Consider the following 13,171-nt stretch of genomic DNA (forward strand, 5'->3'; position numbering starts at 1 on the left):
CCACCCAATTTTCAGATGACAGTTATCAGAGACAGGGCAGTGATATGGGAAGGCTTAGGCAAGGGATAGAACAACGTTGACTCTTTATCTTCTTTCACACCCCACTGTTTCCAAGAATCTGTCTTAAAGGGGCCATAACACTATGAAATATTGACTCAATAAAACTTTTAAATAAACATTTACTTTATTTTAAAAGACCTATTGAGAGTAAAGAGGTTCTGTATGTAGAAAAAGCCGCACCTCTCACCTTTCCTTTGGTATTCCTTCTTCGGTGGTGCAGAGTTCTCTAGACGGTCGGCACACGTCATAACAATGCAGAAATTTTAAGAGAATCGCACAAACACCAAATATGTTGCAGGTGGGGAGATTCCCATTTTCTTTATTGTGACCACCTGTGCATCAACGTTTCGGGGGGTATTAACCTGACGAAGGGAGGGTCAATCCCCCCCCGAAACATTGATGCACAGGTGGTCACAATAAAGAAAATGGGAAGCTCCCCACCTGCAACATATTTAGTGTTTGTGCGATTCTCTTCAAATTTCTGCACTATTGAGAGTGAAACCATAAGGTATGGCATCTATTATCCAGAACCCCATTATCCAGAACACTACGAAATATGGAAATGCTATTTAGGGACCCATGTTTTTAGTATTTCCCTATGGCTTTAAATCCCTACACTTACTTATCTCCCTAGTTGCTGGGCAGATGCCCACATATTTAGTTACTTTAGTCTACTTCCTCTTTGGCTCCTGGTAGCTGACCCAGCTGGATCTGTTCCAGGTAGCCTGGGTACAACCACGATAGCATGAACAGTCTTGTGCTCCGACAAGGATTTGAAGTCTCTAAATCTGCCAAAGGTGAAGGGGCTGCAGCTGGATAAGGTGTCAGGCTTTAGAATTATTCTCCCTGATTTTTCCACTGTTTGGGATCTTCTGGGCATTCTATCCTAGAGGTGCACCTTAAACTACCCTAACTACATCCATATGGTGCCACATTGAGCTGTCTCTACCAAACTGTCTCTTGCATCATAAGTATAATCCTTGTCTTGGACAATAAAATATTTTTTTTTTGTTTGCTGCTAGAACCTCCTGTCGTCTTTTATTTAATTTTGAAGCACAGTAGCCTATTTGAGTAAAAATACACCGTGACAATCTGACAGAGCAATATACTTTTGCCGCAGGGGTCAGTGACCCCAATCAACTAGATAGCATTTAAATCGCAAATTGGAATATGCAGAAAAAAAAGCAAAACATTAAAAAAAAATACAAAAAAAGAAAGAGGCATTCTATAACATACTGAAATTAAATTTTAAGATGAACCATTCTTTAAGGTTTAATTCAACTCCCTATTATTGTGGGAGTGCATGACAAATAGAAGATGTGATACAGCATTAACTGCTTTTTAGGGGATTGAGGGTACCTAGATGTGTGTAACTTGGCACTCATTGGTGTTATATAAGTGTTGTTAAAGTGTGTAAATTTCCATTACCAACCCTGTAGATTCCAAAATTGTCAGGCAGTGCTTTAACTTTATGGTTAAGGGCCAATCAAACCCCCACAACTGATCTAACAAAATTATAAATATTATATTACTGTATATTATTATATTATTGTAGTCTAGTTGAAACATGTGCAACACAAACTGAATTGTTTGGTTTATCAACTATTATTATGAAATATGATCTGTAGTTAAAGGGGTTGTTTGTTTACCTTTAAACACTTTTTTTCCATTTTAGTTGTTTTCAGATAGCTCCCCAGAAATAAAGACTTTTTCCAATTACTTTCTATTTTCTATTTGTGATTGTTTTTCTGATATTGAACTGTAAAGTTTCCTTTGTCACCTTCTAAAGCAGCTCTGGGAGGGGGGGTCGCCGACTCTTTTTTTTCATTTGTTATCTTTGTCCCTGCTGAGCAGAGTCCCTGAGTTTCATTGAAGGCAGCTGTTAGAATTGATACAATAGTTGCTAATATTCCATAGATTCACTGCTGAGAAATGTATCAACTAAATGTAGCGAATTGTAACAGTTCAGATGTTCCTGGATCACTGAGACACATACATTAAATTAAACTTTAAATTTTGAAAAAATTATAAAAAATGAAAAAAGTCTTTATTTCTGGTAAACAACCTGAAAACAACTGAACTGAAAAAAGTGTTTGGAAGGTGGGGATGCACCGAATCCAGGATTCGGTTCGGGATTCGGCCTTTTTCAGCAGGATTCAGATTCGGCCGAATCCTTCTGCCCAGCTGAACCGAATCCAAATCCTAATTTGCATATGCAAATTAGGGGCATGGAGGGAAATTGCATGACTTTTTGTAACAAAACAAGTAAGTAAAAATGTTTTCCCCTTCTCACCCCTAATTTGCATATGCAGGTTAGGTTTCGGTACGGTATTCGGCAAATCTTTCACAAAGGATTCTGGGGTTCGGCCAAATCCAAAATAGTGGATTTGGTGCATCCCTATTGGAAGGTGAACAAACCCTTTTATATATCAGTGGTTTCAGAATTCTGGTTCAAGCACCCATTTTAGGTCCAACATTTGGCCAGGTCCCCTTAGACCAGGGATCCCCAACCCATGAGCCACATTTAAATGAAAAAACTTGGGGAGCAACATAAGCACGAAAAAATTTCCTAGGGGTGCCCAATAGGGGCTGTAATTGGTTATTTGATAGCCCCTTGTGGACTGAAAGACTACAGGTGGGTCTGTTTGGCAGTATCCTGGTCTTTATGGTTCCAAAACTTGCCTCCAAATCAAAAATCCAAAAATGAGCACCTGCTTTGAGGCCACTGGGAGCAACATAAGGAGAGCAGCATGCTTCTCACCAGCCACTGGTTGTGGATCACTTAGATGATATGTGTTTAGCATGAGGTTGGCTCTCCAAAAGTCTCTGCCAGGTGGCATGAAACATGTAAAGCTTTAATTATGGTTAGGTGCCAGACGGCATGAAACATGTAAAACTTTAGTTAAATACATATCTTTGGAATACATTTTGTTTTACTTGGGCCTGTTTGTGAAGTATTTTGGAGTGCTAACCTTGTATTACACCCATACGACAATCTGCTTCCTTAGCTGAAGGTCTGGGGATTGGCATCAAGACCCCAGGACTCTACTGAGCCTTTCTACTAAACATTACCTCTACACTAGGAATCCCCTCTATCCCTCATAACAATCTTACAGACCAGTGTCAGCCATTTATCCATAGTTCTAAAAATAGCTAGGACAACAAATAAGGGCTCACCTCATATATCTCCCTAACTTCAAGATTGACTTCTAGGAGTATTAAGAGTATCATTCTCACACAATTCTCACAATTTAGTCCATTAGGACTGCAGAAGAGGGCCACCCACAGTTTGGGAGCCTGTGCAGTAGATGAACAGCAATAGAGGTGGGAAAGTTATAAGGCAAACCAGCAGGAGGCAAGGCAGACGAACCAGGAACATGTTTAGTTAGAGAAGTATCAAGAAGCAGGAATAGGAGCAGAAGCAACTGACAATATATACTGTACTGAGAGGCAAGGGCAAGGAAAAATGCATCAAAGTCAAATTATACAGATGAAGATTGAAGAACCAATTAGCAGTACTATATACAAAATCACACGAGAGATAAACATTGAGATGACATTGATTTGTGCAAACAATAAAAACGTAGTCTGTTTTTGAGCATAATAACCCCTCTCTCTCTCTCTCTCTCTCTTTCTCTCACTCTCTCTCACACACACAGGAAAATATACAAAATAAACCTTTTTCCTTGGAAAACAATTATTCTGTTTACCTGTTAACTGTCTGGAGAGATCTCTTTGCTGAATAATATATTCTATCCCTAAGTGCTCTGAAAATGCCTGAAATTCAGGGCTATTTAACTTAAGTTCCTAGGGGGCAAAAGTAAATTGACTTTATCATACACATATGGTACTGTTCTCCTCATATTACATACAACACATTCTTTTTTTTTTTTTTTTCCTTCTGGAGACGGATTCTCTGTCTCAGCAGCTCACTAGACAGACTTTCAGGAGAAGTCGCCTTATTCCGAATTTGCAGGTCAGTCAACTTTTTTTTTTTTTAAAAAAAAAAACAACTTTTTTCCTAATGGAAAACGTATTCATGTTTTGCACGTAATTAGATGTGTAGTAAATGCGTTTTCTTAATTAAATTGAGTTTTCAGCTGATTTTTACAGTGCAGTAAAGGTTTAGTGCACGCTTCTCACTTATGTTGTAAACTGCAGGCTGTTTAACTGGTGCCCGTGAATGTTGTCGTGTTTCAACTCAATTCTTGGTGGCAAGGCAGGATTTTTATAAACTTTCAAAGAGGTTTGGAGAGTCAACAAACAATATAAACAGAAATATACAATTTTAAGAAGACACATGATATCTGCATTTTGGTGTTTAAGAATAATTTGCCTTAAAGGTTTTTGCTGTATGCAGAGAGGCGAGAAGTGTTTTAAGTGAAATATAACACAACTTGGCATAAGTTTAAAAATACCGTAAAAACCTAAGAAGTAGAGCTGCTGGCACTCACTACTGAAAAGCCACTCTAAAAGCATGGGACAGAATTCAGTAGAAGTGATAAAGTTACAAATATATGAATTTATAAATATTTTTTACTTTGCGTGTATCACTAATCTGCCCCCAGAAAAAGATTGCATTTTGGCCAATATTTAGTAAAAACTGCTATGCACTATTAAAAATTTGCATTGTAATCAGTGTGTAAACAAACAATATAAATGAAAAATTACAATATCTTTAATCTTTTATTTTAAAATTTTCTTTACATTTTTAAATTTTCTTTCATTTTTAAAAATGTAAATCCCCTTAGGACTTTATTACCTTCTCCCAATTTGTTTCCATTCAAAAAAATACTTTCAGATGTTGATGGCAGGTCATGTCCTAGTGCAGTGATCCCCAACCAGTAGCTCGTGAGCAACATGTTGCTCTCCAAACCCTTGGATGTTGCTCCCAGTGGCCTCAAAGCAGGTGCTTTTTTTGAATTCCAGGCTTGGAGGCAAGTTTTGGTTGTATAAAAACCAGGTATACTGCCAAAGAGAGCCTCATGTAGGTTGACAATGTACATAAGGGCTACAAATGGCCAATCACAGTACTTATTTGGCACCCTAATAACATTTTTCATGCTTGTGTTGCTCCCCAACTCATTTTACTTCTGAATGTTGCTCACGGGTTCTAAAGGTTGGGGATCCCTGTCCTAGTGTGTCCAGAGGCAAGCATTTGAGATAAGGCCTTTAATGTGTCAGTATCGTAAATAATGGAGGACCACCTGAAGGGATGGGAATTGCCTTCAGCCCAGCATGAGTGACAGAACCAGCAATCCACATACCTAAAGGAATACTGTCATGATTTTTATGGTGTAGTTTTTATTTCTAAATAACACTGTTTACTAGGGTTGCCACCTGTCCGGTTTTGACCCGGACAGCCCGGTATTTTGAGGGGCTGCCCGGGTCTATACTTCCTGCCCGGTTTTCCAAATAATGGAAACCGGGCCAGATTCCCTTGATTGACACGGCGATCGGCCAATCGATGATCGCCACACCATAGCCCCACCCGCTGACGTCACGGGTCCGCCCACTGACATCACAGACAGGCCCACTGACGTCACGTGACCCCCCGCCCGGTCTCAGCCAGACATAAAGGTGGCAACCTTTACTGAACCAGCAAGTGTATTTTTGTAAATTTATAATATTAGTGTGTAGGCAGCCATCTCAGGTCATTTTGCCTGGTCATGTGCTTTCAGAAAGAGCCTGCACTTTAGGATGGAACTGCTTTCTGGCAGGCTGCTGTTTCTCCTACTCAATGTAACTGAATATATTGCAGTGGGACCTGGATTTTTATTGAGTGCTGTTCTTAGATCGGCCAGGGAGCTGTTATCTTGTGTTAGGGAGCTGCTATCTGGTTACATTTCCATTGTTCTGTTGTTAGGCTGCTGGGGGGGGGAAGGGAGGGGGTGATATTACTTCAAATTGCAGTACAGCAGTAAAGAGTGACAAGAGAGCACAAGTCACATAACTGAGGGCAGCTTGGAAATTGACAATATGTCTAGCCCCATGTCATATTTAAAAATTAAATATAAAAAACATCTGTTTACTCTTTTGAGAAATGGATTTCAGTGCAGAATTCTGTTGGAGAAGTACTATTAACTGATGCGTTTTTAAAAAAACGTGTTTTCCCATGACAGTATTCCTTTAAAGCTAAGACCACAAGGGGCCTAAATCAGCCTGCTAAAATGAGCAGGTCGATTTCAGTCCTTACTGCAGGCAGTAGCCTCACTCTTCTGTTCGCATCCAGAACCAATATGTCTGCTTCAGCACGAACGCGCTCAGCGGATTTCGGTGAAGAAACTTGTGACTTTGCATTTTGCACCTAAATCCACCAAGTGTGTGGGCACCAGAGCCGACACAATGGTTCAGGACGCGAAAGAGGAAGGAGGCTACTGCCAATGGTAGGGGCTGAAACCAGCCTGCTGATTTTGGCTCTGTGTGCCCCTAGCCTAAGTCAGGTCGGAGTATGACTTTTAATAAACTCTCAAAAACTGTCATTATTTGAAATGCGTTTTTGGGTAAATCATTTTGACCCCTGTAATACAGTACATTAAAATTTCTTCCCACAATGGAAACTGGCAATGTAAACATGTTGTGCACAACTGAATCTAAACTAATTCCTGGGTTACCTAGTTGTATAATTTAGAATATGAAATAGAAATAAGCAATGCCTTTTGTCTCCTTCCTCATACTAAGGGTTAACACCTTTTATTTTTTAGGGCAGCATCAGATTTAAATCTGGCACTGTCCTAGGAACACCCACCCGTGGCTTCTCCTGTTCAATACGTTTTTTGTTTTTCCGTAGGGATGTTCGGGTCACAACCTTGTGAAACCCAAACAATAATCTGGCCAATAACCACCTCTGATGACAAGGCACAAATATGCCCCCCAAATGTCATTACCACACCCCCATATATCACTGCTCTGCCCCCGATGTCATCATTCCACCCCCTGTTAGTTTATTTTTGCAAAGGTTAAGGTGACAACCCTACACATTTGCAATGGCTCCCACTCTAGCCTATATAGTGGAATACACAGTACCGGTAAGTTTTGGGTTGTTATTAATCATGTAGGCACTTCTGGCTGCTGTATGTTGAGAAGACTGTTGCAGTCTGAATTTGTATGATATAAAGAATAATATGTGCTTATTCTAATCATATGAATCATCTGGTAGCATCTACTGTAAGTGTGAAGACCAACTGCAAAACATTTTTTGAAATTCCACCATCTGCTACATAGTAAAGGTTGATTTTTCTGCAATTTAAACACAGTAAATCTCTCTACAGTCAGTCTGCTATCACAGATTAAGCATAAAAAGGCAGCCAACAATTATGTATATCAGCTTCAAATTGATTCTTGACTGGTGTCTAATTAATTTTATCCTTTTTTTCTAGGTGTTTATTGAGAAACATCAATAAAAACACTATACATTCATTTTACCAGATGTTTTGTGGCTTTATGTGTAACAATGGCCTCTGATATCTGCAGAGACATCTCCACCAGTTTTGTATGCATTGTAGTCCTGCTGCTGCTTGGCTCACAGACATCTCTGGCTGGGAAAGACTGCACAGATGTGGAGTGTAAACCCCCAATAAACTGCATTGAAGAGGCAATTGAGGGAGACGCTTGTTGCCCCACATGTGTACAGTTGGGCTGCGCGTGTGAAGGGTATCAGTATTATGATTGCGTTAATGTTGGATTTAAAGATGGCAAAGTGCCTGAGGGAGAATCGTACTTTGTTGACTTTGGAAGTACCGAATGTTCCTGTCCAGCTGGAGGAGGAAGGATTAGCTGCCAATTTATTCCTTGCCCAGAACTGCCACCGAACTGCATTGACATCCTTCAACCAGCAGACGGATGTGTTCAATGCGGAAGAATAGGATGTATCCATGGGGAAGAGAAGTATGATGCAGGACACACTTTTCATATGTCCTTGTGTAAGTTTTGCCATTGCCCCAATACGGGCGGTGAGTTAATGTGTTATGAGATTCCAGATTGTGACCTGGAATTAGATAGCACTACTCCGCTTATGGATACACCGGACAGTGATCCGGAAAGGCTGTACGATTATCCATACAGTCAAGAACATGATGCCAATGAGTTGGCCAACCCAGCAGCCTCCGAGAAAAACAATAATTACAAAAGAAATGCATTGCAAGGTCACTCACTTTTGGACTATGATGATGGCTTGGGTGACTCTGTAAACTCTTCAACTCTTTATCCTTTTAATGAGGTTGATTTTACCACCTCGAGTTATAAACTACATCATTCATCTGAACGCAAAGGTTTAAATGCAACTTCCATGGTTAATGCATACAGAACAGAGTCCACTACCACAACATTGAATTATAATGAAAGCCACTTGGAAGAAACAACAACACATCAAAATACTTTGCGTCCACATACTGAGCCAGAAGAAATTCTGAAAGATCCAGTCAAGTTCAGCAATGTTTTGCCTATGGACAGCAGTACAAGTAGTAGTACAAGTAGCAGTACAAGTAGTAGTACAAGTAGCAGTACAAGTAGCAGAGGAGACTTAAAAACAGACTTTCAGTCTACTACAACATCATACACAATGTCACCAATGAGTAGGCATGAATCTCCTGAAGAGAAGAGAGAAGAAGAGACTAGCACGCAGTTAAACTCTAGTCCTACTTCTGGTCCCACACCACAGCAGAAAGAAAATAGTCAACAAATGACAACACAGTCACCTACACCTACTACCCTGCCTCACTACATAGAAGAAAGATACAATGCGCCTCACATTTTTAATATCTCCAGATTGCATGATGGTGAGTCATATTGTTCATTTTATTTTATTGGTATTGTTGGTAGAGGTATGGGACCTGTTATCCAGAATGCTCGGGAGCTGGGGTTTTCCGGAGAATGGATGTTTCAGTAATTTGGATTTTCATCCCTTAAGTCTACTAGAAAATCATGTAAACATTAAATAAACCCAATAGGCTGTTTTTTCTTACAATAAGGATTAATTATATCTTAGTTTGGTCAAGTACAAGTTACTGTTTTAGTATTACAGAGAAAAAGGAAATAATTTTTATTAAATTTGGATTATTTGATTATAATGGAGTCTATGGGAGACAACCTTTCCGTAATTCGGAGCTTTCTGGATAATGGGTTTCCAGATAAGGATCCCATACCTGTATTTTTTTTTAATATGAGGAACTTACAAGATTGATTTTTCTTTCTAGTTGCCAGTGAACCCATATCCCATAAACCAGACAATTTAACAACTTAGGCTGAAAAGAAAGGCAACAAATATCAAATGAACAAAACCATATTATAATAAGTTAAGCTTATTATTTAGGAATAATAAAAAGGGATAATAAAGTAATCCCCTATTGTCTTAAAATAGTTGTAAAGTGTTGTCTTGGAGTAATTAAAGGAACTGTGAACCCTCAAAACAAATTACTGTTAAAGTGCAATTGTGGGCACTTCTGCAATTTACATTGTTTTTTGTCTAGTTTTTACTCTGCTTATATAATACATTTGAAATAGCAGTGCCACCTGTTCTTTGATTCAACTAACTGACACAGTCTGTAAAAATATAATGCGCTACTTAGAATTGAGCAGAGAAACATCAAGCGACTCCTCTCTGCTCTCTAACTTCATTTTCTGACCAGAGCTACATTCCTTTTCACACTAACCTAATTGTGCTGTTGTTTCAATTTGCATTTCTGTGTAGCCCTTCTTTAACCTAAAGCTATATATGCTGTCTGACTCCTAGGATAAGGGATGACTGGCAAAGAAAAAAATCAGTCTGGAAGTAATCTTCTACTGGGTATTTGTTCATATTTATTTTATTAGCAGTGTAAAAACTGTTAGTATATCAAAAACTAGAGAAAAAGTAATTAATATAAATTAAATAAGTGTTCAGAAGTTGCACTGAGAGCAATTCTACGCTATTTCGTTTAGAGGGTTTGCAGTTCCTTTAAATCAGATCAGACCATATGGAGTCTTTCTATAACACCAACCCCCATATTTAATAAGAGGCACTAAATTTGATACAATAACCCACAACAACAAATGAGATGTTTGATTTAAAGGAAAACTATACCCCCAAAATAAACACATAAGCAACAGATAGTTTACATCATATTAGGTGGCATATTAAAGAATCTTACCAAACTGGAATATATATTTAAGTAAATATTGCCCTTTTACATCTCTTGCCTTGAGCCACCATTTCCTGATGGTCTGTGTGCTGTCTCAGAGATCACCTGACCAGAAATACTACAACTCTAACTGAAACAGGAAGAAGTGTTGAAGCAAAAGACAGAACTTCTTCTGTTAATTGGCTCATGTGACCTAACAAGTATGGTTTGTTTGGTTTGTTTGTGTGCACCGTGAATTGTACAATCACATGGGGCGGCCCTTATTTTTTAAAATGGCAATTTTCTATTTATGATTACCCAATGGCACATACTACTTGAAAAGTATATTATTATGAAAATGGTTTATTTACATGAAGCAGGGTTTTACATATGAGCTGTTTTATGCAATATCTTTTTATAGAGACCTACATTGTTTGGGGAGTATAGTTTTACTTAAAATCAGATGACCAGTGAATTCTACCTGCTAATTCCTGACTAATAATAATTTCTATGCCACTGCTCTGTTCCATGGATTGCTCAGTGTTATGCAGTGATAACCTTATGCAACCAATCAATGCATGTGTATGAAATATCCCTATTAATGATGTGCGGGTCAGGGTTTTTGTGACCCACACCCGACCCTAACCCGCCCTGCTCCAGCCCGCACCCGCCCGCACCAGCGCTTCCGTGGTCCTTTTATAGACCCATGCCTACCCGCCCCGCCGATGATGTCACGATGACGTCACAAAAGGGGCGGGGTGAGCAGACGCGAGACTATAATACTGGAACCCGGAAGTCGGAAGCCGGCATTTGAAGGTGGCGGGCATGCCATGATTTGCTGTCCTTAAACCATCTGCATCCTAAAAGTGAACAACTGTATACTGAGATGAGTTTATCTTGGAAAAGTAGCAAGGAAGCTCTCAATGGAATGCATGATACTACAGTAAGTGCAGCACTCAACGCTGTTGACATCCAGAAGTGTTATAATAGTGTTCTTTTCCACCACATTGTGCCAGTGTTAAATGTAAACAAGTCCAATCTGTATTTAATAGGAAACAGCCTAAAGTTTTTGAGAGAATTTGAGGTGGGTAAAAAGAATAGAACAGTACATGTCTGTGCAGTTATATCGAATCACTTCACCTCTGCTACTTTCACCAAAATGTCCACTGAGTTGGAAATGGCCAGGGCTAAAACAGTTTATTTTATATTTCTTAAGAGCCTTACACATTTCGTGCCAGCGGGTATGGGGCCTATACACCAGCCTGTATGGAATACTTCAGACAATTAAAAACTATGGCATGAACTGTTTCAACCACTTACCACCTGGACCACTTGTATGGTATGGCGAGTAAACATTACTATGTAACTGTGTAACTCGACCTTTAAAGAAGAACTAAAACCTTGAAATTAAGTATTTTATATACGGAACTTATTGCACCAGCCTACAGTTTCAGCTTTTCAATTGCAGCAATGATCCAGGACTTGAGGTGCCATTAAAGTTATGTATTATACTCTTCACTCAAATTATTTAAAGGAGAACTAAACCCTATAAAAATTAATATGGTTAAAAATGACATATTTTATATTATGAACTTATTGCACCAGCCTAAAGTTTCAGCTTCTCAATAGCAGCAATGATCCAGGACTTCAAACTTGTCACAGGGGGTCACCATCTTGGAAAGTGTCTGTGACACTCACATGCTCAGTGGGCTCTGAGCAGCTGTTGAGAAGCTAAGCTTAGGGGTCGTCACAAATTATCAAGCAGAAAATTAGGTTTGTCTGTCATATAAGCTGATGCTACAGGGCTGATTATTAAATTCTGATGCTAATTATGGTGCTTTTTGTGCTGCCATGTAGTTATTATCTGTATTAATTACTAATCAGCCTTCTATTGTGACATTTCTATTCTATGTGTACTGTATATTGTGAGTGGGTCCCTCAGCTCAGTAAGTGACAGCAGCATAGAGCATGTGCAGTGAATCAGCAGAAAAGAAGATGGAGAGCTACTGGGGCATCTTTGGAGATACAGATCTTTACTGCTAAAGGGCTGTGGTTGTATTGGACTGGTACAGAAGCCCAAAACACAATTTTCAACATTTCTAGCTTCTTCTTTAGTTAAGCTTTAGTTCTCCTTTAAAGAGGGACATGGGGCATTGGCAGCATTTTGTGAGTAATTATCTTTATCAAGTGTTTGGCTTGGCATATTATTTTTACTATAAAATAATAACAGTCTTTGTTTCAACCCAAATGAACTAGGTAACAACAAATGCAACATGCTAAGTCCAAACAAATGTGCCATGTTTTCAATGTTTGCAATGTTCTTTCCCTAAACTACAGGGTAGTTGTGTCTGCCGCAAACAGACACAAAGTTTTACAGAATACTTAAAGATTTGTGCTAGTTAGTGAATTGTGTGTGGCCCAACTGTAGGTGGGTCTGAGATGTGTATGAGCAGTGTGACTTGATGGCAGTGTACCTCAGGTACCTTTATGTTATGGGCAACACCCAGTGGTGAGCAATGGCCCTTTAATTTATCCTCAGATGGGTCATGGCTTGTCTTTTGGTAAATAGATCAACCCGCTTGGAAATAACATCAGTCCAGAGGGTGCTTCAAACCAAATGAACTTCTTTATTGAACAAGACATGCAGTTTAACTGTATCACCATGGTCAAATAGCAGACTTTTCAATCACATTCAGTCCAATCAGCTGAAAACCTTCACACTTTGAGCTAGATTCAGATCAGCCCCTATTAGGTGGTAGCACAACCTGTCTTGGTGAATCTTCCCCAGCACTTGGGATCCCACAGGCTATTTGGCACTTTCCCTGTTTCTGAGCTCACCCACTCATGTCCCTGTCTTGAAGCTTGTTCACTGCAAGGGAACTAATCTAAAGTTGTTGGAGCCAAAGAGCTGCTCTCTAAATAATCTGCCACTAGCTTTAGCTCCTAGAGCGACTATAACAAAGACTTCTATGACTAACAGAAAAGTCCCTAACCAGGGCATGTCACCTGCTCAG

At 39.3% G+C, this 13,171-nt stretch overlaps 1 protein-coding gene across 1 annotated transcript in view; it reads left to right on the forward strand.

Annotated features, from left to right (window-relative positions):
- The first annotated feature begins 3,343 nt into the window (after window positions 1-3,343).
- The window catches only part of LOC108715035 (fibulin-2), a 72,322-nt gene continuing 62,494 nt past the window's right edge, over window positions 3,344-13,171 (forward strand). The window contains exons 1-2 of the mRNA XM_041561700.1: window positions 3,344-4,036; window positions 7,440-8,837. Coding sequence (XP_041417634.1) covers window positions 7,514-8,837 — 1,324 coding nt within the window. The 5' untranslated portion in view covers window positions 3,344-4,036; window positions 7,440-7,513. The remainder of the gene's footprint in view (window positions 4,037-7,439; window positions 8,838-13,171) is intronic.

The sequence above is a fragment of the Xenopus laevis genome, chromosome 4S (genome assembly GCF_017654675.1).
Source record: "Xenopus laevis strain J_2021 chromosome 4S, Xenopus_laevis_v10.1, whole genome shotgun sequence".
NCBI classification, from domain to species: domain Eukaryota; kingdom Metazoa; phylum Chordata; class Amphibia; order Anura; family Pipidae; genus Xenopus; species Xenopus laevis.